This window comes from Python bivittatus, unplaced genomic scaffold (genome assembly GCF_059951505.1).
Source record: "Python bivittatus isolate LINGU-HERP-01145 unplaced genomic scaffold, Pbiv_v1 ctg000590_np1212, whole genome shotgun sequence".
In the NCBI taxonomy this organism is placed as follows: Eukaryota; Metazoa; Chordata; class Lepidosauria; order Squamata; family Pythonidae; genus Python; species Python bivittatus.
This window is the reverse complement of record NW_028277086.1, coordinates 836,507-860,202: the sequence shown is the minus strand read 5'-3', so window position 1 is coordinate 860,202 and position 23,696 is coordinate 836,507. Positions and strand designations below refer to the sequence as shown.

The 23,696-nt window shown below is 50.1% G+C and overlaps 2 protein-coding genes across 6 annotated transcripts in view; one reads left to right on the top strand and one right to left on the bottom strand.

Moving 5' to 3' along the window:
- The window catches only part of HSF1 (heat shock transcription factor 1), a 52,161-nt gene extending 48,624 nt beyond the window's left edge, over positions 1-3,537 (bottom strand). Inside the window, exon 1 of one of the 3 annotated variants that reach the window (XM_088148788.1) lies at positions 3,352-3,537. In XM_088148788.1, the coding sequence (XP_088004914.1) occupies positions 3,352-3,405 (54 nt within the window). In that variant the 5' untranslated portion in view covers positions 3,406-3,537. Of the gene's footprint in view, positions 1-2,589; positions 2,938-3,351 lie in introns of those variants that run through there. The other 2 variants (XM_088148787.1, XM_088148789.1) reach the window with 2 other exon arrangements.
- The window catches only part of BOP1 (BOP1 ribosomal biogenesis factor), a 60,021-nt gene continuing 39,376 nt past the window's right edge, over positions 3,052-23,696 (top strand). The window contains exons 1-3 of one of the 3 annotated variants that reach the window (XM_025173760.2): positions 3,052-3,341; positions 4,384-4,560; positions 15,435-15,536. In XM_025173760.2, the coding sequence (XP_025029528.1) occupies positions 4,402-4,560; positions 15,435-15,536 (261 nt within the window). In that variant the 5' untranslated portion in view covers positions 3,052-3,341; positions 4,384-4,401. Of the gene's footprint in view, positions 3,342-3,770; positions 3,938-4,383; positions 4,561-15,434; positions 15,537-23,696 lie in introns of those variants that run through there. The other 2 variants (XM_088148785.1, XM_088148786.1) reach the window with 2 other exon arrangements.

Below are 23,696 nucleotides of genomic sequence, written 5' to 3'. Positions count from 1 at the left end.
AGTACCCTTAAAACGCCCAAAAAGGACTGCTGAGGGCAACGCATCCAGCCTGGCTAGCATGAAGGGCGTACAAAATTTCAGAATCGTAATGGATGATAAATAGGAGGCTGGAGTGAACCCTTTTGGAGGAATATGTTAAATATAGGAGTGTGACCTTGCTTAAATTGGTTTGGAGATCTATATCCCAAATCCCAAAGTTTGAAGGCAATTCTAGCATTATCAAAACCTAATGAGTACAAACTTTCCATAGAGAAGCCCAGTAAATGAATTTTATCTAGGGCTTTTTAAAGCCATGATGATTTAAAACAATCTCCAAGTACTAATGGGACCAAACCAATAGGGAGTAGGATTAACTTTAGCTATAAGGTAGTAAGAAGAAACCATGCTCTAGTGTCCAACAAGACTGTATCTGTCTCTACCCCAAAAGTTAGCATTTTGGATACTTTTTGGAGCCATCAGTATGGCTCGAATAAACTTATTTTGAATACTTTCAAGAATGTTAAGCCTTGCAAAAGAGCAAATTTGGAAGCCATAAAGAAGTTGAGGGACGACCTCAGCTTGGAAAGTCTTGCAAGCTGTAGGGATATAATGGGCTGCTTCTGAGTGGTGAAGTCTTACGATAGCTGTAGAGGTACACTGTGCGACATGTGCCTGGTAAAGAAAATGAGCATTCCAGGACAAAGAACCATGGAACTGCACTCTAAGATATTCATAGGTGCACGTCTACTCAATTTGGGTCCCATTTATTTGCCATTTGTGAATTTTATGATAACATCGGGCAAACATTAAACTTTGGTTTTCTGATAGTTTATTGACAGCTTTTGTTCTGTACAGGATAAAGCTACTGCCCTACATGCTTTTCTCATTCCCACCTGTGAAGTAGGCATAATAACTACATCGTCAGCATAGAGGAATGCTGGAATCAGCTAAAATAGGTGGGTGATGGGCTGAAACAGCAAGCACTTGGATTACTGGATTTAAATATACGTTAAAAAGTAGTATAGCTAATATGCAACTTTATCTTACACCTCTATAAGTTGGGACTGCTTTAGATAAACGTTCCTAAGGAGTACATCTAATTCTCAGGGAGGTGTTTGAATAAAGTGACAGATTAAGTAGGAGCAGCCTTTTATCAATAGTAGACTGTCTTGGATTGTCCCACAGACTCTCCCTTGGTATTAGGTCAAAAGCTGACTTAAAATTAACAAAAGTTGCAAAAAGGGAACCTTGAGGGGGAAAGGTCAGCTCTAATTTCCTTTACTGTAGACAATCTGGATAAAACTAGCATAAAAGGCCTAGAGAGAGTAAGGTAAACATAGTTAGGCAGAAGGAGGCAGAAGACAGCTAGAGTGATATAGTAGTTAAGGTCTTGGCCAGGCACAAGCAAGGCCCACCCTGAGTCATGAAACACGCCAGCAACTTTGGGGCAGTTCTCTCTTTGCCAGCCCATCCTACTTTAACCCGGCCAACATGCTGGGAGTTGAAGTCCACCCATCTTAAACAACACAGTTGTTCCCTCCTCCCATGTTAACCCCACAGTAACGTTATGTATGCTGCCTGATCTTCTGAATGAAAGCTGGAATACCAGTCTAACAAATAAGTAAACATGTAATTCCCAGAAGGAATTAACATTCTAGTTGTACTTTGGGAGGAAATTCAAAAATAGATCTGAATAGCCCAAATTCAATTTTGCACATTAGACAGCACTAGCTCGATCTCACAAGTCATCACTCAGAAGCTGTAGTAAAGCAAATGCAACAAATCTCCTAAAATGCAATCTTCAACTATACATGAGGGCCAAATGGTAGAGTAACTTTCCAACGATGCCAGGCATGAGCACCAAGTGCTACCTCAATAAGAAAAACTTCATAAATCCCCTACAAGGTCAATCAGAATTTGCCCTCCTATAAAGCCTGCAAATATGGAGGAGAAGAATAGAAAGCAGGCAGACTGCTGATGCCGGAGTCTCCCTAGGATAAAAAGTACGACAGAAGAAAGAATTGCCAAATGGCCCTTTCCCTATGCTTGGAAACAGTCTCAGTCTGAAAAAACGCTCTTCGGTGGGAACTGGAGTAAAGTTCAGTAAAGCACAATCGGCGTTTCCCTAACAGCTAGGGGTAAAGAGAAGCCATCTCTGCCTTTGCCGAACAGCTCCGTTCTGGGGTCTCCGCGCCTTTAGACGGGTAGACCTCAACTCCCAGAATCCCCCGGCCAGCATGCTGGGAGTCGCAGTCCACCCGTCTGAAAGCCGCCGAGCCCGAGGAGCGCCGGTCCGTGGCGTCAGCTCGGTGATTTCATCTCCCGCCCTCCGAGGGGGCTCGCCTGAACGCCCCGGGCGCCCCCCCGCTCTGGGCGGGCTACCACGCAGCAATTTTTCTCCAACCCGCTTTTCCGGCAGCGGGAACTGACCAGCGTGCCGGCTGTTCCCCAACCCGAATGCCTCGGCCGGCCCGGAGGGGGGCCCGCCGAAGTCCGGCCAGGCGGCGGCAGCCCCCGCCCCGGCTCAGGCCCCCCAGCGCCGCTTCCGCCCCGGCGCGGCCTGCCTTCCCGCGTGGGGAGGCGGGAGCAGGAGCCCGAGGCCTTCCTCACCGGGCTCCAGCAGATGAGCGCGTCCGTGTCCGGGTCCTCCACCAAGGTCCACAGTTTGGTGAGGAAGGCGGGCACGTTGCTGCCCCCTCCGCCTCCTGCCACGGCGCCGGGGGGCTCCATGCGGGCGGGCGGCCCAGCCCGGGGCCGCTCCCCGGGGGGGCGACGGGCCCCGCTGCTGCTGCTGCCGCCGCCGGAGCGGGCGGCGCGGGAGCGACTAGCGGCCGCGGCTGCTCCGGCCTCGCCAAAGCCCGACGCCGCGCTGCGCACTCAGCCCCTCAGGAGCGGGCATGGCCGCCGCCATCTTGCGACGCGCAGGCGCAACGGAGCACGCAGCACGCACGCTCGCAGCGCGCCGTCTAGACACTGTTGTGCCTCGCGCCGCGGGGGCCCGCTCTAGCCGCGCGCACGCGCCCTACTGCTCCCGGGCGCGGCTGCCGCGCATGCGCGGCCCTCCGAGCTTCTTCGAACGGGCTCCGGGTTTCGCCGCTGTTCTGCCCCCTCCGCCTCGGCCGGGGGGCTCCGCGCGCCTCCACTTTCCGAGCCTCAGGACACCCGGGACGCGCGCCGTTTGCTTTCACGCGGCGAGTGGCGGGTGTCCGCGTTCCTCGGAGCCCGGTCCGATCGCGCGGCCAAACTCGCCCCAGGCTTCCTTCCCGCTCTGGCGCCCAAGCCGGCCACGGGCCCTTGCGATGCTGCGTGGCGAAGTCTAACCAGCCCTGCGGAAGGGTTAGCGATGATTGGCACCGCCAGCGGTATAGTTACCTCTTGCGCACCCCGATCTCCACGAGATCGCTGCTTTATTGCACAAACAACCATTTAGGGCCGTGTTTCTCCAAGTCGGCAACTTTCAGAGGTGTGGACTTCAACTCCCAGAATTCCCCAGCCAGCTTGCCCAAATCACGGACGCAGCCGCTACGAAGGGGCTTCTTTTCCCTGGGCCTACCCTTTAAATTACCTCTGTCTCAAGCCGAATCAAAGGCAGCCCGCCCGCGCCCCCGCCCCCGCCCCCGCCCCCGCCCCCGCCCTCGCCCTTTCTGGCTTCCAAAGGACCTGCCGGCACTTGGGCGGGCGGCCAAGGGGCGGGGCGGGGCTCGGGCGAGCCGCGGGCTTCCCAGTTCCAGGGCGCAGGCGCCGCGGCGGCCGACTCGCCAACGAGAAGCGGCTCGGGGCGGGGCGAAGGGCTCCGCGGACGCGGTGCGCAAGCGCCAGCCGGCGGGGCGGGCAGAGGGGTTTCCGCGCATGCGTCGCGGCGGGTGTCTGCTGAGGGGATCGCACGCGGCACCGACGGAGGAGGCTGGGCGGCTGAAGGACCGGCGAAGGCGAAGGCGAAGGCGAAGGCGGCGGCCGGGTGAGCGCGAGCGCGGAAGGCGCGTGCCGGGCCGGCCGGCCGCCCTCCCGCCGCGTGGGGGGGTTCCCCGCCCCCGCCCCGGGCAGGCCGGGCAAAGCGCTCCGCCGTCGCGGGGCGCCGGGCCGGACGCGGCCTGGGCCGGGCCGCCCGGCGGCGCTTGGCGGACTCCGGGTCGCCCCGGGGAAGCAGCAAAGGCGGGTTGGTGTTCGCGTCGTCCGGGCGGGCAGGAGCTTTGCCGTTGTCAGAACACGAGCGAGGGGAGTCCTGGAGGAGACCGCGCGGAGGGGCCTCCGGGGCCGGGTCTGCCCGGTCGCGGCGCCCAGGTGCGGTGCGCGCTGGCTGTTGGCCGGCGCCCGGCTGAGTGCGGACGGGGCTCCCGAGCTGCCGGGCGCGCGGAGCGGCTCTCGGCGTCCCGGCCCCCTGTCACGGCCCTCTTCTTTGCGCAGCCAGTTCTCGGGACCGCGATGCTTGAGGGGCAGGAAGAGGAGGGCGACCTTCCGACGGACAGCGATGAAAGCGTCTATTCTGGCCTGGAAGACTCTGGGAGCGACAGCCTTACGGAGGAGGAGGAGGACGATCGGGATCGCGGAGCTGAGGAGAGGCTGCGCTCCAGAAACCCGCAAGTAAGTCGGTAGGGTCAGACGGCGGTCGGGGTAACGATCTTCTGCGAGGAGCAGCCAGACGTTGGCCGGTGGCGAAGAGGAGGCGAAGGGGGGAGCACCAGCCTTGCCCCCTTGACCGGCAGAATCACTCTGGGATCCCTCTGGATTTTGGTTCCCCTGAACCTAGAGCCCACAAAACATTCTCAGTTTTGTTATTGTCACACCACAGTTGATCCAAAGCTTTTAGGCAGAATTTCAAGAATGCAATGGCTTGTTTGGGGGTTAAAAAATAGACGTTTTCCATTTCATGCACATTTGTAAGAGATCCCAAAATAGCGTTGCCCAGTACGTTCCTTCTGTGTTTGGCACTCTGTCACCCTTAAATTCAAGCTTACCTGCAAAGGATGAGGTAGAAAATGGCTGTTGTAGTCAAAGATACCAAGTAATGCTTTAGTCTGTTGTCACAGGGCATGTCCTCAGTTCCCTCTATCATTTTTTATCTTCCTCTGTGCCTATTTAACTTGTCAGGTTTTGTCCTTGAATGGGCTGCCCAGAATCATCCACCATAGTCGAGGTGTGGTCTCAACAGTGCTGGGTAGAGGGGTGTAAGGACTCCATGCATCTTTAATACAGTGCTGCTTCTAACCCAGAATTATGTTAACCCTTCTAACAGCTGTTTCATACTCCTGGCTAATGTTCAGCTTGGTGTTAATGTCCACAACCAATTTTTTTTCAAATATCTGTTGCAAGGTATTTGTAGGTGCTGGTTTTTATATATATGTGGATTTCTTGGGATTTTTTATGTTTAAATTGTTGGCTCCCTAGAGCCTCTGGGAATAGGCGGCATACAAGGAACATATGTGCATACAAAAATATTGTCCCTTCAGCCCAGGTTTATAGCTCTCCAGATTAGAGTGCAATCATGTTCTCTCTTCCTGGATTTTGGCCAGATCTCCCAGTTCTGCATTATTCATAAATTTAATAAGCAGCCCATCAATCCCCTCACCCAGGTCCTGAACAGAAGTACATTTGGTCCGAAGACAGATCCTTGTGGGATGCCACTGGTCACTGTTCTCTAACTCAACACGGAGCAATTAATGCCAGATCTCTGAGTGTGGTTCACCAGCCAGTTGTGGACCCATATTACTGTAGTACCATTCAAGCCACATTCAAGCAGCTTGTCTATTATGAGGATGTCATCTAGAACCTTGTCAAAAGCTTTGTTGAAATCAAGGTAGATTATATCTACACAACTACTCTCATAATAGGTATCCTGTCAGAGAATCTATTTTTGACAAAGCCACATTGGCTCTTGGCAGTCATATTGTCTTCAAGGTGTTTGCAGATGGCCTCGTTTTATTATCTGCTCTAAAATGTTTTCAGGTTTTTGGCTCACTGGTTGATCATTAGAAGGATCCTTTTTTTTCCTCTTCTTGAAGAATGGAATCACATTTGCTATTCTTCAGGGCTCTGGCACCTTCCTGGTTCTGCAGGACTCTTCAAAGATATCTGACAGAGGTCCTAATAGCTCTTAGGCCTTCAGCCTTCTAGGGCGTATTTCATCAGGGCCTGGAGACCGGAGGCCTCTGGATTAGCCAGAAGAGCCTTTCCGCATCCTGACTGGCCTGTGCCCTCCCTGCTGAGGCCATTCCCCGTCTGGGCTCCTCAAATCTCCGTTTCCTCTGGATGCAGAGACAGGCAAAAGAGGGGCCGGGTTGCTCTGCTTTTGCTGACCGTTTGTGACAAGCAGTGAGCCCACCGCCCCCTTTCGCCTTCTCTTGCCACTGATGTATTTGGGGAGCCCTCTTTGCTGGATTCCGCCTCTCCTGCTGTTAGCTCATTCCCACCTTTGCCTTCCTGACCTCATTCCTACACTTCCGAGATGGTCTTTAGCTCTTCCTCCATTTCCGATAAGCCTCCTCCTTTAGCTTCTGCTCCTCTGCGAGCTGCCTCTTCAACCACCGTGTCTCCTTGTCATCTTCCTCGTTGGAATTGGTTTGAGACTGCACCACCCTCAACTTCCTTTGCAGGAAGGCTCTGCGGGCTACAACACTTTTGCCTTCATTTCCGTGGCAACTTCCCTGCTATGCTTTTGGTTTATGAAAATCAGCCTTGCTGGTTTGTTTTTGACTGTTTTTCATTAAGCTTTTTGTTAAAATCAAGAACTCTTTCAGATTGCGCGGTTGCTTGCACTCAAAGTTCCGACTACTTCATTGTCTTCAGTCAACTCTTCCCTGTTATTGGGGACCAAATCCAAGTTAGCAGATTTCTTAGTGCCATCTTACTTTTTTGAAAGATAAAATTATCATCACTGCAAGGATTTATCTGACATCTTGTGCTGGGCAGAATCGGTCTTCCTGCAGATGTCCCATCAGAACTTCATTTTTAGGCTTCAGTGGTCTGCTTTAATAGACCCTCCTCTGCCTCTTCTACCTGGTTTGGGGCTGTGTGGTAGACGCCTAGCAAGGGTCCTCTCTGCCAGCTTGTGCTTATGTCTTAACCCAGATGCTCTCAGCACTCTGACCATTGGCCTGGTGAACGTCAGACGGGGCATTCATTCCGGATAAACAACTGCTCCCTGCTTCCTCCTCTCTGGTGTCGCCTGTTCCTCCGAAACTGGCATATGGATTTTAGCGGCCCGGCTCAGCTGCTATGCTGCTGGAGTAAGCCAGCAGAAGAAGAGAGAAACGTGTGGAAAAGAAGCTCAGATATGGCCTTGGGAGTGCAGCTGTGCTGCTCATGAGAGCTGATCCACTGACCTGGCTCATTGTGGGGCAGATAGAGGCAGCATTTTGATTGGTCAAGCCTAATATGTAGGTTTTAGGGACTAATCTGCTGCCTTAGTTGCTGGTCTGACCTGTGAAGGAGAGTGAGAAACAGAAACGGAGGGATAGACTGCCACATTTTAGAACACGCTGTTGGGGAGAGAGGTTTTGGCTGGAGAGAAACATTGTAGTAAGTGTCGAGAGACTTCATTTGTGCTGTCGCAATTTCCTGGCCTCAAGAGGGAGAAGAGAGTGAAGAAGTTGACAGGACGATTCCCTGGCAGAAGAGAAGTGAAACCCCAGATAGAAGGGCAAACTACACCAAGACCCAAGATAGATGGGGAGACGGAGATGGCTGGCAGCATATGGACACTTGGGGTTTTTGGGAAAGCCCCAGACTGGGAAGGGCTCGGCAGAAGACCCAGAGAGGTGCATTATGCACCCTCTATGCAGGGAGTTGGGTGAAGAAGTCCAAGGAGGCAGGACGTGCTGAGCACACTCCTCAGCAATACAGCCAGTCCCCTTCCTGTCTCTCTCTCTCTCTGGGAGAAACTGAAAATGGGGAGCTGGTGGCTTCAGCACATCCAGCACATCTTGCTTGTTAGCCACACTTTATGTGTTAGTATTGGCTTAGATGGCATGGCAACATAAGGGGTAATGTAATAAACCAAGGTCCTAAGTTTAGAGGACTTTCAGTCTTAGTCTTGTTATTCAGTGTGCTGCTTCCTTGGCTTTCTCCAGCTCCAACCAACAGGATCACAGGATAAAAATGTTAGGTTCTTTTTCCATTTTTGCTTTTTCTTCTCAGCCTTGAAACATAGTGAATGGAAATACATGGTTAACTTTTTAACTCAAGAGTATCTAGAAACAAGGAACAAGCATCCTGCATAGAACCAAGTCATGGTGTGAATTCTACTCAGAGCAACTGGGAAAGTGGAAGAAAGGAATTCCAGGGATCCGATATAGTTTCCTTTTCTCATCATGGAGGAGGGAGAACTTTCATTGGAAAGCAAAAATAGAGAAGCTTCACCTGGAAGGAAAAGCCATTGAGTGTGTTTCTGCTTGGCTCTATGATTTTTTCAGCTTTTCCTTTGCTGAAAAAGGAAAAATGTCTGGAACAGCATGGCTGGCTAGGGAATTCTGGAAGTTGAAGTCCATGCATCTTAAAGTTGCCAAGGTTGAGAAACACTGGTCTGGAAGTTCCAGAGAATGTTAAAATGAGGAGAGGTTCCAATCATAGAGTTGGAAGGGAGTTTGGAAATCTTCTAGTTTAACTGCCTGCTCAGGGCAGGAAACCTCAAACAGGTTTCAAACAACATTTCAGACAGTTGGCTCTCCGGTCTTTACCTGAAACCCTCCAATGATGGAGCCCCCACAACTCCAGGAGGCAAGGTGTTCCGCTGCTTAATAGCTCTCACAATCAAATAATTCTATATTTCACGTTTGAATCTCCCTCTGCAAACTTCCACCCATTTGTTCTTGACCTACCCTCAGGCACTATGGAGAAGTTTTGTTCTAGGGTTCTTGAAAGAGCAGGGCCTTCAACCACTGTCATCCTTCTAAACACAGTCGTGCAGAGAGGCTGGCCACCCTAGGCTCTTACATTCCTCCCATATGGCTTCTGCACTCCCTTGGTTTGCAGTAGGAGGTTGCCTCATTCTAGAGTGTAGAAGATGCCCTCTAGTCATGGGGAGAGGCAAAATCATATGTAGTTGTTCAAGGGTAAATACTCTCCCCTGGGGCTCCTTTGCTTTCTTGGGAGTTGGTCATATTCTTTGACCGTTCTCTTTAGCAACCTGATGGGAGAAGTAACCATGGTCCATGTGAGGGAAGAGATTTTTATGATCTTGACAGGGACACCTGGATGCCCCCTGGTGCAGCGACAGATCACTTGCTTTGACTGGAGGCAGTCCTTCTGAAGAAGTCACTCTTCTGTCCTTCAAGGGACAAGGGAAGATAGGTCTCATTTGGCAAACTAAGTTGGTACAGAAACTGTGTGGAAAGTATTTGTCTCATTGTGCAACATCTCCATGGGTGCAACTGAAAAAAATTGGCTTTTGTTTGTTTGCATTTAGGGAGGGTTTAAAGTCAAAATAAGCATATTGAGCCTTGAGGAAACTTAATGCTTTCCTCATGTTTTTAGGCAAGGGCAGAAAAGTTTGCCTTAAAGAAATGGGCTGTAGATGAGCTCTCCAGAATGGCTTCTTCTTGGGGTTTTTCTTTTTTTAATCTAAGGCTTGATATAGAGTACAGTAATACCTCGGTTCACGAACCTGAACAATTCGGTTCATGAACAGCACCGTTTGCAAAATTTTGCTTCCGTTTGCGAACTCCGCATCGAGTGACGAACACGACCCGCGGCCATTTTCCCTGCTGTGACACATGGTCGTGGCTTCCTGTAGGAAGGGGGACTCTCCCTCCAAGCAATAACCGCCTCCCCACCCGCCTTCCTGTCCTCCACGCCAGAAGTCGCCTCTAGTAAGGTTAGCGTTCTCTCTCTTCATACTGTACTGTACTGTACTTTGTTTCATATTTTTGTGGTTTAAAAAAAAAATACACATGGTTCAGAACGGATTAACCGTATTTACATTGAACCTTATGGGAAAATTTGATTCGGTTCGCGACCAATTTGGTTCGCGACCAGAGTCGTGGAACGAATTAAGTTCGTGAACCGAGGTACCACTGTACTTGCTTGAGGGCTGCTTCTCTTGTATTGATCTGAGAGGCCTCAGTGCTGTGAATCAGGTAAGTGACTTGACTGGGACCAGTTACCGAGCCTCATGGAACAGCAGAGATGACACCTGTTCTCCTGAATCAAACCATTCTAGAGCCCACACAGACACCTAGCAACAGCCTCTTCTCCTGTAGGACTGGCAGGTGGATGACCACCAAGCCACACCATCCACAGGTATTCTGACAGTGCTCTCTATTGCTGACTACTCAAGCACAGCTACCAGAGTACAGGTTTCCCTCACTTTATGCAAATTCACTGTTATGTGATCGGTCGTTTTCGTCCAAGAATTTGGTTTATACAAAAAAATGGCTATTATGCAATTGTGCTAGCATAGTCCATTTGTGCCAAGGCTTCTTCCCACCAAAACTGCTTGAACCGAAACCCCTTCCTGCTCTGAATCATGCATTTACCATTAGGTTGCGCAATTGTCCTAGTCGTGCATCCCGTCTCCTGCATACCTGCAATAGCTGCTCCTGTTCCCATGAGTTCAGAATGGCCACCAATTTCTTGTCCAACCCCCTTACCCAAAAGGGAAAAGAAAAGAACATCTCTAATACTAGAAACAAACTTTGGCATATTGTGTCATGCTGAAGCTAGTGAAGGACCCAGTCCTAAGATGGGCTTTTAACCAGGGCAAATCAACTCTGTGCAACATAATGAAGAATGCTGATAAAACTCTTAGTGCCATGGCGCACTCTGCCTCTTTTGTTTGCCATGATAACCAAATGCGTTAGAAATCCAGCTGAGGAAAAGTTAGAGCAAATGCTTTCTCTGTACATAGAACAGGAGATGAAGAAGAAAACATGTTTGAGTAACATAGTGCTTAAAAAGAAGGCTCTAAAAATTGTGAGCGCATTTGTCAGTGCGTATGGATTACCAAATTTGACACCACATTACCTGGCAACCCCCTTTTTTCCACTGGTTTGGTGTCTCGCTTTATACAAAGTTGTTTTATATAAGGTTTTTGGGGAATGTAGCCGTCGCATAAAACTAGGGAAGCCTGTATACAGCTGTTGCAGACCTCAACAACCTGAGATGCTCAAAGAAAAATCGACGACGGCACTAAGGCTCTTGCCTCCTGAGCTGAGCACAATGTGAAATGACAGCAGGGTCGGGAGGTTCAGAAACAGCCGCCAGATGGCACGCCTCCGCCCCAGCTGCATATAAATGCTAAATGTTTTTTTCTTGTGGCGTATGATGGTAACCTTTGGCTTTGTTTGCCTTAAATAAAAGACAGGTTTATGGAGAAGAAGCCTATCAAAGGTGATGGTGGAGAATTTTTCACATTTACGGAACTCTTCGAACCGCAGATACTTGAAAAGCATTTCTGAGAGTGGCTGCCACTGCTGCATCCTGGCGGTCTTAGAGGCAGTGCTGGAGGCTTTAGGTTTGGCTTCCTCCTTCCCCAGCATCGTGATGAGCCCCGATGAATATTGGTGCTGGGGGAGCGTCGAAAGCCCGCCATTCTGTAGGCTGCTGCTGCTGCTGCTGCTCTGATGAAAGACGAGCTCTTCTTTTGTGAGGACTTGGGTGGACTGTGTAAACCTCACCGAGGCCGAGTAAAGCAGTCTTCGCTCTTATGGGATAATTAAGAGGTCTGTTCCAGAGTTTCCCCCATTCAGCCGCTGAGCTGCTGTGAGGCTGCACTCTCCCTGAAGCCGTTTGCTGATGGTGAACTTAGTTTTCAGCACCAGCCGTTGTTCTGCCCTTTTCTCCTGTTGCCTGGAGCTCTGCTGAATCAGCAGAGGCAGGCGCAGTGACCTGACCTCACCTCAGGGCTCCCGGCTGCTGCTGCTGCAATTGCATCTTCCGATTGCTTTCCCTGGCGGGCTCTGCGTTCTTCAGGGTGTTAGGTGCTGCCCTCTGGTGGTTTCCTTGCCTATCTTCCTGCCTGGATTTCTTAAATTGCTGTTGCTCGGTGCAACATGATGATCCTGCCTGGTGACTAGGAAGCAGCAATTAGCCGGGAAATCAACATAGACAGAGTGAAATTCAGGAGCCAAAAGAATACATGATGTTTTGATGGTATCTGAAACATCAACAAAGGAAGTGCGACATAATTCTTGATAAAACTGCAAAGAGCAACTTATCTCTTCTTCAACAAGGCTAATTGTATGCCCTGGTATGTGAAGGCAGGCCTTCTGGATCAGAAGACTAACACCGGCAGGCACTAAAACGTCAATAGCCAAGCCTTGAAGCACACTTTGTAGAGACTTTAGTAGAGAGACAGGTGTTTATATGTGAAGCGGACAGCACCCTGGTGCTCCATGTCCTGACTCTCTTCTAGATGACTTAGGCCAAGCAGCAAGAAAGCTTTTTGTTCAAACGCAGGGCTGGCTTGTGCCTGTCTTCAGAGCAATCAGTCCAAGTACTGAAGAGCTAGAAAGACCCAGAGCTGCCTTGCTTAGAGGACAGAATGCTCTCTGAAGTGGCCAGAGAAGAAGAGGAGATCTTGGGCTTCTATTGCAAAGGCTTTGTTGGCTAAATGGCTGGCTGCACAGAGACCCCTTTCTGCAGCATGGATGTCTGCTCCAGGCCCACGGTTGGGCTTGGAATGGAGGAAGGGAAACAGAGAGACAGACAAAACCTCTTTGATGCCAAAAGCCTGGGGAAAAAATTACCTCCGATCAGCTTTTTTCAAAGACTTTCCTAAAGCCTTTGTTTTTGCTGTAATCCCATCTTCTGGTTGGCCCTGTACTTTCTAGGCCCCCTGCCCCACTTTCTCCCCTTGGCCAGGAGGGTGGAAGTCAGGGAGGGGGCACACAGGGCTACATTATAGGCTGCTGCTAGCAGAAGGTGATCACACAATGTACGGATTTTACTACTCCCAGGAGGAACGTTTGTATGGCTGCTTTTCTGATTATTCCACCAAATCCTCTGGCAAAACCCTCTCCAGGCTGGGTCCCCTCTGAGCGGGGGAGGAGGGCAAATCTCTTTTCCAGGGAAGGATATGCAGTTTTTCCTGCACCCGCGTGCTAGGCCAAAGCGTAGGTGCAGTCTGGACTGCCAGGCCGTGGGCTGAAGTTTGGCCGATTGGCTGTGACTGGATCCTGTCCTGTCCCAAATCCCAGTGTGGAGTATTTCACATGCTCAGCCCTGGGGGATTCCGGAAGAGGCCTCTCCTGAGCCCAGAGGGGTTCTTGGAGGCCAGGACTCACCGTCGGTAGAAGCTGGCCAGATAGCTCTGGAAGGTCCCCAAGGAGGAGGTGAAGGTAGCAGCTTTCCGGTTTCTCTTGTAGCAGAATATATGAAGTTTCTTTGTAAGGTCGTAACTGACGGCTGTTGATGGACCAGGCTATCCCAGAGGAAGGCATCCGCAGCAGCTCATTGCCATTTGCCATCTTACCTTGCGTTTCGTGTTTTTTGGCTTCGATGGAGCAACAGCATTCTATCCCCACTTCCAAATAATCAAGTGTCCGTCATCTGATCTTGTAGAAATGAATTGCTGAATAAAGCATGGTTTTCAGTGCCTACTGTCAATCAGTTTCCTTGCAAAAAATCAGAAGGAATCTGGTAGCACCTTTTCAGACAAATTTTACTAAAAGGCAGAAGCTTTTGAAAGCTGTAGCTCGCTTTATCAGATAAGCAGCGTGGCTAGACCGATGGAAGATTTAAATTGGGGTGGGGGGAAAGGGAGGGGAAGTCAGGGCGATTATGCAGATTACATGTGAGACAGATTACCAGTACCTTATTAAATTAGCCATTGTGATGTTTTAAAAACCCTTCGTGTTTTTGAAACCTTTGATACATGTAAGTTCAACCCCTTGCTCAGTTGTGGTGTTTTTCCAAACAGCCACCTTGAAGTCTGCGATAGAATGACCTGGGAGGCTGAAATGCTCTGATACTACTTTGCCTTTGTTTTGAGTCTTGATGTCCCCATGTGTGCCCATTCATTCTTGCATTTCCTTCTGATTTTCGCTCCCATAGACTAGCACGGCTCTCCTCCTAAATGTCTGCAGTGAGAAGTATCAGTTTCTTTGGGTGGCCTGGGTTCTAATATTATGGGGAAAAGAGGAGCTCCCTCGGCCCTACTTTCTCCCCTGTCTTTCACGATGATGAATTCTATCAAGAGAGAGAACCTCTGGGCTGTCTTGGCCAGCAGCAGGAAGGGGCTAATCTGCAGTATGGGATGCAGTGTGCTCATCTAATTTCATGGGTCTCCCTGAGATGAGTGTGTTGCAGCTCCTTGTGTGTGCTAAATAGACTCATTGTCAGTTTCTTGTGAGCAACACTGTAAGAGATTACTTGTCTCTAGAGATAAGAGTGGCAAAGTGCGTTGTGGATGACAGGTAAAACTTTCTGGACAAAAAAGGAGAAACTCCCTTTTCTAAGTATTGTTCCGTAATGTCATGCATCCCATAATGCTTAAGTGGTTTGGCTAATGCTGTTACTCAGGTAAATGCTTCCAGTTTATTGAGTTTGTATCCTGCTTTATCCTTCATCTGGTTCTTTCTGCACGCACATACTTCAATCCTCATAAAGCAATCATGTAAATTTGGTTGTTGGTGGAAGGGAGAAGTAAGTGGAACAAGGAAACTCAGACTGTTCTTTCCAGTCTGCCAACAATGCATCTGACCATCATAGCCTGCTTTGAAAAGCAGAGGTGGCATAGCCTTCAAAGGGTAGCTATGCTGACTTTGGAACACCAGCAAGCACTCTTGCAAGTTTTTCCTCCCTCACTTTGAGCTGAGTGCAAGGGTGGGAACATAAAAAGGACAGGATCTATGATTGGGAAGGGATCCCCCCTAGGCCTTCTTGAAATCTTAGCAAAATTGAAGAATGTGTCTACTTAGGTATAGCTGTTGGTGGATCCCTGTTGCCAGGAAACAAGTTGGATAGGGAAAAAATTAAGTGTGAGTAGTTTTTAGACTCTCCAGCAAAGATTGCTTCAAACTTACTGCTTAATTTTTGCTTTACAAAATATGGCTGTCCTGGCACTAATGCAGACAACTGCCCCTCATTTCTCTGCCTCCACAAATGTCCCCTTGGTATTTCTTTCATTTGCTTTGATTGTTGATGGCAGGAGGAGTCTAGCAGTTTGATTTTTCCTGTAACTGTTACTGCAGTTGTCTAAGATATTAGGGCAAAGGGTTTGGCATTATTGGTTTATGCTTTTCTGCTTTCCATGCTTGATCATGGAGATGGGAGACCCACCACTAGCTGAGGGCGGCTGCAGGTAGGCTGGCATCAGGGCCTTGCTAAAGGTCTAGGGAATGCCAGGATGTGTGCTGTGAAGGGTGCTGAAGCTGCAATTTGAGGTGTATCCCTGAGCGATTCCCCCCTTGAATTGCTTCTAGCTGTTCCACAGAGCTCGTGATGGTCTCCACAATAAGTGATGTATGCTGCAGCCCTTACTGCCTTTGCATAGTAACTTTTCCTGTTGTCCGGTTTTGCAGGCTGGAAAAGCAACACAGTTGGGTCCTAAAATCAGGAGTAAAGCAACAGATCCACAACCTCCCTTGCAGAATGAGTATGCAGAAGACAGCTCTGATGAAGAGGTAAGATTGTCTTTAGCTCTTTGTTGTCAAGCAACAATGGCTTGCCTGGCTGCATGGTACCAAGTGAGTCCAAGCCTCCCCCTCTCTGCCAGCTAAGGCAATCCGCTGCGATGTGGGAACAGTACCTTTGGACTCAACGATGCTGGGCAACTATGGTCCAGTCTCTAACCCTTGCTTTTTAGGGTAGGTGGTTGGACAGCAATAGCCGAGGGCCTTGAAGGAAGTGGATTGTCTGGACCCATTTCAGGCTGGGATACAGTATGGAGGCAGTATTGGTCACACCCGTTGAGGACCTTTGCGGAGTTGGGATGGGAGTTGGGGTATCTCTCCTTGTTGTCCCTGATCTCTCAATGGATTTCAGTACCGTCCATTATGGTATCCTTCTGGACTAGTTGCAGTGGTTGGGAGTAAAGGGGACCTTATCACAGCAGTTCTCCTTTATCCGTGGCCAATTCCAATCCTGCAGCCCCTCATTTGTGGGGTGCATCAAGGCTCAACGCTCTCACCCCTTTTGTTTAGAATCATAAGGTTGGAGGTCATCTAATCCAACCTCCTGCCCAGTGCAGGAATCTCCATACCATCTCGGACACATGGCTGTCTAATCTTTTCTTGAAGACCCACAACTTCTGGAAGCAGGCTGTTTCATTGCTTACTGGTAGTCCTCGGGTTCCAACCCTAATTGGGACTGGAATTTCCGTCGCTAGGCAACGTGGTCGTTAAGCAAAGCATCACATGACCGCGCTGCTTTGCAACGGCAGTCCCACCAGTCCAGATTGTGGTTGTTAGGCGAGGACCCCATGCTTCTCCTCCCCTGTGTGAACTGCCTCTGCTTCAACGCCTCTCTCACCATTCTCCCCTGCCCTTCTGGCTGCCCTGCCCTCTGCCGCTGCCGCCCCCAGCTGACCTTTCCATCTTCTTCCTTCCACTGCTGATCTGGGATCCAGGTGCTGGGCAAGGGTGCAGCCCCAGGGTGAATGCAGCAGGGTGGCGGAGCTTTGTCTGCTGAAGGAGGTTTGCTGGGCCGAGCCAGGCAGGAGACAGCAGAACAGAGCCACCGTCCCCAGCTTGTGGCTCTTCTTTTTTTTTATTATGAAAAACGTGCTGTCTGTTGAAGGCTGGGTTGGATCTTTGGTTCTTTCTAGAATAATGTTTTTGTTCTGCCTTTAGTTGGTTTCTCATGTTTTATGTGCTTTTTTTCAGCCACTAATAGCCCTTAGGTTTTCTATTTGGATGTTGGCATTTGATCTTTCATAAGGTCTGGGAAGGGGCCAGAGAGCAGTGGCTGCCTTCAGATTGCCCGTGTAGTGCCAACATTAGTGGTGACAGATAGATTTCTCAGCTGAGGAGGGAATTTGGGGATGGTTCCTACACAGACTTTTCGAGTTAGGTATGGGAGAAATACGGCAACTGTTTTCCATGTGGGCTGATCTCTCAAGGCTGTTACTCTGAGGAAATAGTAGTGAGAGGATATCACATGGCTTGGGGGGCTGAGCACCTAGAGTAAATTCCAGCCTCGGAGTAGTAAACAGCAGAAAAGAAGACAAATGAATTCAGAACCGCCAAGGAAGAATAATTAGGCAGCGGAACCTGCAGTGGATGGCAAGTTTAAAGTGAGCCCTTGCTGTGCTCCCATTGCAGATTTAGTAAGTCATTATGTGTAAAATAAGAAATAGAACTATGTGATGGACAAATGGATGGTGGGGAGGGCTGTTTTAAGCAGCCTGGGAGGTTACTCACAACAGGTTGAGGAAGTTCTTGGGATTAGAGACAAGGTGATATTCCTGTTTACTGTTGCTAGGGTCCGTATTTTATTTATGTAGGCAATTTACTGAGCCACACACAAATTATTTGGGGCAGCAATTTGTTTTATGAAGAATGGGATCAGGTGGCTGGTGAATGCAAGGGAAACTTAAGGAATGCCTTTATAAGTCTGTTCCATTAGGAATGATGCAAAAAATGTATAAAGTTTTTGGTCTTGCAGTTTATTAGTGCTCTACATTTGAAAGGAAATTGTGAAATAATTGCTTTAGGTAAGAATAGAATAGAATAATATTTATTTTACAAGCAGATGATAGACGAGATATACATGCATATGCATACACCCATACACATACACCTCCTAAGCCACAGTTGGGAAGCCTGTGGCCCTTCAGGTTTAGCTGACCGTCTCATCAGCCTCCACCTTTGGCGATCTGAGCAATAGATCAAAGCTACTGATTGGAGTGGTAATTTAGCAATATCTAGAGGGACACAGATTCCCCATACCTCTCTGTTAAACTCTGGTCCTTGGTGCACCAACCACAGAAAAATGTCCCTCATTGTCTGCTCCACTGCTTAGCTGTTTATTCTGTTCAGTGCTGGATTGTCTTCAGCCAGCCTCACTTTTTCTGGCATAACAGGATTAGCTCTGCCTGTCGCCATTAACAGACTTGTGACTGCATCCGGTAATTCTTCAAGACTGTTCCTATTCTGGCACTTGATCCCAGATATCAGAAAGTTAAGGAAATCAACCCTGATTGCTCATTGGAAGGATCGATAATGAAGCTCAAGCTCAGATATTTTGGCCACCTAATGCGAAGAGAGATCTCTTTGGAGAAGACCCTGATGCTGGGAAAGATTGAAGGCAAAAGGAGAAGAGGACGGCAGAGGATGAGATGGTTAGATAGCATCACTGAAGCAATGAGCATGAAACTGAGCAAACTCAGGGAGGCAGTGAAGGACAGGAAGGCCTGGCGCAATATGGTTCATGGGGTCACGAAGAGTCGGACACGACTTAACGACTAAACAACAACAACAAACAATCAGAAAGTTCCTAAGCAGAGCATCTGATTCTAACTAATGAAAACTTCTGGAGGCATGACAGAAGCTCTCTGGTTGTCCTGCAAAAGATAAGAAGTGCTTGGGGGAGCAAGTTCCTACAAAGTTTTCACTCCAGAAGTAGATTTAATACATCACATATCCCCTAAGGAGAAACAGGGAAGGTCTGGTTATGAGAGCCTTGTGATACAATCTTTCTCTGTTGGCTGTCAAATGGAAAAGATGAAGGTAGGGACCAATTGTCTGCCAGAGACCAATTATTTCTGTATAAAGTAAAGCTTGCTGGAAGGAAAGGGGATGGACGTATGTGAAGGCCTACTTACTATGTGCAGCTTTACCACAGTGAGAAGAATAATATTCGCATCCCTTTAGAATCAGAATTCTGAAAATCAGTCTGATTGGCTGAGTTTGGGAGAAAGGCTGGACTTTGAGATAATACTTTGGGAGTTCAAGTGTTTTTGGGGCTGCAGGGTGAACTTAGTTTCACAAAGAGAAGAAGAAGGCAACCAGCGGCAAGGTGGATGGACTCAGTTGCAATGGGGGCATCGTTGGAAGACCCGAAGGACCAGGTTAGGGGCAGATTGTCATGGAGAAAATCTATCTATGTGGTCACTAGGAGTTGTCAGTGACTTGATGGCACATAATCATTCAATCAGTCCTGCCCTCTTGGCCCAACGGAAACCACACTGAACCGTACTGGCCTGGCCTGAAAGCTGTGGAAGTGATTAGTCTGGAATAGACGTTGAGAGAGCGTAATGAAATATATGGGCCTACCAAATGTATACTTGTGTAAATGTCTTGAGCATAACCCAAGTTTACAACACTTTCATGTTGGAATCCAAGCCCTCTCCTTCACAGCTGGTCCTCTTTCAGTGGTGGGGAGGAAGGAGACGGATTCAAAACTGATTGACATCCAAGCAGCTTCCAGTGGCTTTGTTCCTGCTTGCCAGACTGCCCACTTTTCTGGAACTGCATTTATCTGTCTCCCAGCAGAGCCCTGATGCTTCTGCTTCCTGTGCATTCTTAGTATGTGCTTCTGACTATATTGTGTCCCTGATGTCCAAGGTTACCGTTACACTTGGCTATAAAATTGCCTGTTAAGATACAGTCCCTGCAATGCCTGCATCCTAAGGGGGTGAACAGTGATCTTCCTCTAGTTCAGAGGGGCTGCAAGTCATGTTCCTGACTGGCTGGCAAGCTGCAGAAGACTCTCCAGCGGTGTGCAGTCATCGCTGGAAAGGGCAGGACTGAACGCTTTAAACTATGGGGCGATTGAGGGGGGCAATTAGGAATGGGGCAGGGGGAAAAGAGTTGGGGCGTAGCGGAGGAGCTGGCCTGGTGAGAGCATTTTGCAAACAATTTGGCAAGAAACACTGTGGAGAAGTTTGGTGAAGTAAGGCCTTGCAACCAAACAAAAAGCTGGAAGGGGAGGATCTTAGAGGAAAGGGGAAAGAGAGGTGGCTGAGAGGTGAAGGGCTTTAAATCAGGGTTCACGCTGTGGCTGATGGATGGTGGCAACCAGGAAAAAAGGAGCTGAGCCTTTGTGCTGTTCCTCTGCTTCCTGTGGAAAAATTGGGACTGGCTGCTGCTGGAGACAGGATGCTGGATTTGCTGAATGCGTAACATGACTCAGCCCCAGAGATGCTCGGTGCCCTCTGTTCTGTGGCTGCAGGCTGGCCAAAGTTCGTTTGTGAGGGCAGGCTTGGAGCTGAGGTGTGCCAAGAAGTCACCACGCTTCCCCATCCCACCTGATCCTCCTGTTGCAAGGCTGGCTTGGCCTGGCCTGGCCAGGCCTGGGCCCTCCGCCCTCCGCCTCCTGGGTGATTCTGCTTTCCCCTGTCACCGTTGCTGTGCCTGGGCAGGTTCCTCTACCAGTTTCCAAATGTAATGGCAGATGGCAGGGCTTTGCGATTAAGTCATGGATTTCAAGAGAGAAGCCCTTCTAGCTTTGCAGCTTGGTCTCCCTCCCAAGGCAGTTCTGTCCAGCTGGATGGTTCATGCAGGTGGGCTGACAAATGTTATCAGCCCAGGGAGCAGCAAGGGGGCCTGGCAGAGCTTTCTGTGAGGCAGAGCAGCACCCTCTAGTGCCAGGAAACTGTCTGCGTGGGCTTTGGGGCTGTATGCCCATAGATCTGAGATGGGACGTGATGCAAAAGCATGTTGAGGTCTCTGGGTCTGAAAATACAAAGAGAGAGTTCTGTGGGCATCCCGGTCTTGAGAGGAGGGGGCTCCAGTGTGGTTACAGACAGGGTCTTCCTTTCCTCCAAGCAGCCAGCTGTATTGCTGCTTTCTGTGCCAGAAATCTCCCAAATGCTTTGCCTACCGGCTTTGGCAACACCTTAAAAGCGGAAGGCCGGCAGAGACAGAGGAAGGGGCCTGCGTTGCAGCAGCCCGCGGCTTTCTGGGCCTGACTCTGGAACTCTGGTGAGCAGGGTAGCCCCACTCCCTTCCTGGGCGCTTGCTCGGTTCCTTTCACCTGCTGCTTCAGCAGCACTTCTGCACGCTTCCCTTCCCTCCCCTCCCCTCCCCTTCGCTCCCCTCCCCGCCTGGGGGGCTTTGGAAGCGCTCAGCACACTCAGCGGTGCAGACTAAACTTCCTGCCCCCGAGCTCCTGCTCTGTTGGCAGCCCCCAGTGCTCTGCCTGGCATCTGCCCAATTCTGTCCCCGCTGGGAAGAGACGCAGCAAAATAAATGGGCTTCCTGGCGTGGCTTGGCCGGGTTCTTTGCAGTGCGTGGGCCCTTCTCCTTGTGCGTGTGTCCTCGCTGGGGAAAGCGAAGGTGCCGCCTGGGCAGATACATTGGAGCGGCCTTCTCTGCCCCAGCCCCGAGCGGGCAGAGCAAGAGCTCCCTCCCCTTCAGCCGCCGGAGATGAATGGCCGGGAGCTGGAGAGGCTGTCAAGGCCACGCAGGGAGGAAGCAGTTTGGGGCTCTTGTTTGCTTCTGCTTCCTCCCACAATGACTATTCCATATGTCAGCGGATAAGGAACGGCCGCGCCGGCCGCGTTGAGGGCTCCTCTGTGAGCCGGCGGCGGCTGTTCCAAGCCCCCTCCCCTCCCCTCCCCTCCCCTCGGATGCAGCTGACTGGGAGGAGGGCAGGGAGGGAGGAAGGGAGCTCTCCTTTCAGTAGCTGATCGATCGCATGGGCGGGGCTGGTGGGGGGAAGAGGGAGAGAGCCCCTCTTGGAGGGCTGGCCGTGTGCCGGCTGGAGTCTCCGGGAATGCATCACCCAGCCCGTGCGGCTCCTGCGCTCTGTTCTGCCAGATCTTTTCTGCTTTTTTCCCTAAGAGATTTTAGCGCAGTGCACATAATTTTTTAAATTAGAAATACATTGTAACTAAAACGTTTAGAAGCGCAGGAACTACTATTTAACTAGCAAGCTGAACAAATAATCTAGAATCCTGTAGGAGCTCTGCAGGTACCCGTTCCTTTTTGTCTATATGCCCCCATGCTAGAGAACTTTGTGGTTTTTATTGGTTTGGGCCTCCTGCTAGGGGGCTTATAGAGCTTTAGGTGTTATATTGGCTGCTGACCCGTAGGAGGCACCACACCACCAGTTTTGTCTTTACTGGGCCTTTTCAGGCGTAGGTATTCAACAGGTTGCAGTGGTGTAGTGCCTCCTACAGGTCAGTGGCTAATATAGCTTCTAGAGTCCATTTGAATTGCACCTAAAAATGCCCGGACCGGTTTTGTTTTGGATTTGGGAAAAAATGCACACCTGTGAGGGGCCTCCAGCCCAGGTTGCCACCACTGAGAAGGCCCGCCTTGGAACATAGCCTGCCATTCTCCCAACGGGGGATTTTGGGGAAGGGCCTGCCCGGAAGATCTGTTTGTGCAGGAGGAGCTGCACATCCTCCCCCTTGAATCGCGCCCAGCAGTGAATAGATGGCCCCCTCTGAGGGAAGAGCAGTCCCGGACCGTACCCGGAATGCTTGGCTAAAAGCTGGGGAAGGGTCCAGCTCCCCAATCAGGGAAACAGCCCCCCCCCCGAAGCACGATGCACAGATCGCTCCAGGGAAAAGGTGGCCTCAGTAACGTGTTGGCAGGGAGGAAGGAGACGCTCTGGGCTGTGTTGAGCTGGTCACAATTCTTTGGTCCAAGATGTGGGAGAGGCCAGCAGGCCAGAGCAGGCTTGGGCTGGAGCACTGGGTGGGGGCAGAACGCTGGGCTGCCTTTTCCTGGCTGGTTTTATTTCTGCTTTTCTGTCTGCCTCGTTATTCCTGAAAACGGGCGGGAAAGCGCTCCGTTCTCTGCCGCTGGCTCTTGCAGGCCACCCCACCGGCTGCAGGTTTCCCTCGTCTTTGTGGGTGGGAAACACATCAGGACAAAGCAAGCATGGCCAGATACCTGCATCATCCATTTTTACAAGGGGACCCCAGACAGCCAGTCAGCTGAATGCCTGTTCTAGGCCAAAGAAAAAAAATAACTAGACCTGTGAAGGAGCGGCAGCGGGGGTGCCACAAAGGTGAATCCTGCCTCACCTGCCGGTTAAAGTTTTTTGAGAAGGTCGGCAGGCACCTCTCAGAACTGAATGCATGGATTTTCCAACGATCTTTGAGTAAGTTCCTTATCAAAGCTTGACTTTCATGGGTTGCTGCCTGGTTGAAAAACAGAAAGACAAAAAATGAATAGGCAGTTTTCTCAATGGTAGCTTTTTTCCCTGTTAGTTATGAAGAAAGGCCCAAAAGAGCAGACCCCCAGAACCCCTGCCCTGCCCTCCAGCTTCTGGAACCTGTTTCAGTTAGACGTCTGACGGCTTTTCTTGCTAATGACCAAGAAATTGCTCTGAAACATTGTATATATTACTTATTTGTTAGATTTATATTCTGCCTTTCTTCCAGGAGCTCAAGGCGGTTTACGGACTGCTCCCTTCTCCCATTTTTTCCAACAACAACCCTGTGAGGTGGATTGGCTGAGAAAAGGAGACTGGCCCAGAGTCACCCTGTTTCCCTAATCATAGTCCAGGGCTTCAATCACTGCGACGCTCTGTCTTTCTCTCACATTTATTCAGCCAGAGTGTGTTTCCGGTTCCTTTCCTACGGGCATCTGCAAAAGTAAATTCTTTTGCTTCCCCCGGGAGAGCCTGGCCAAAGTCTCTCCCTCAGGCATCTTCAGAGGCCCTGCTTGTCTCTTGGAGACAGAGTCAGAGAGGGGCAGCAAGGAAAACTAGAGTGCCCTTTAAGTCTCTGCTTAAGAAGGTTATGTGCATGTGGTTGGGTGGCCATGGATGTTTAGATTTAACATTCTCTGTTTGTGTTTTTAATTGTATGGGATTTTAATCTGGTGCCATTTGAGAACTGCAAAGGCACCCTGAAAGCATTCCAGAAATAAATACTGCAGCAAACA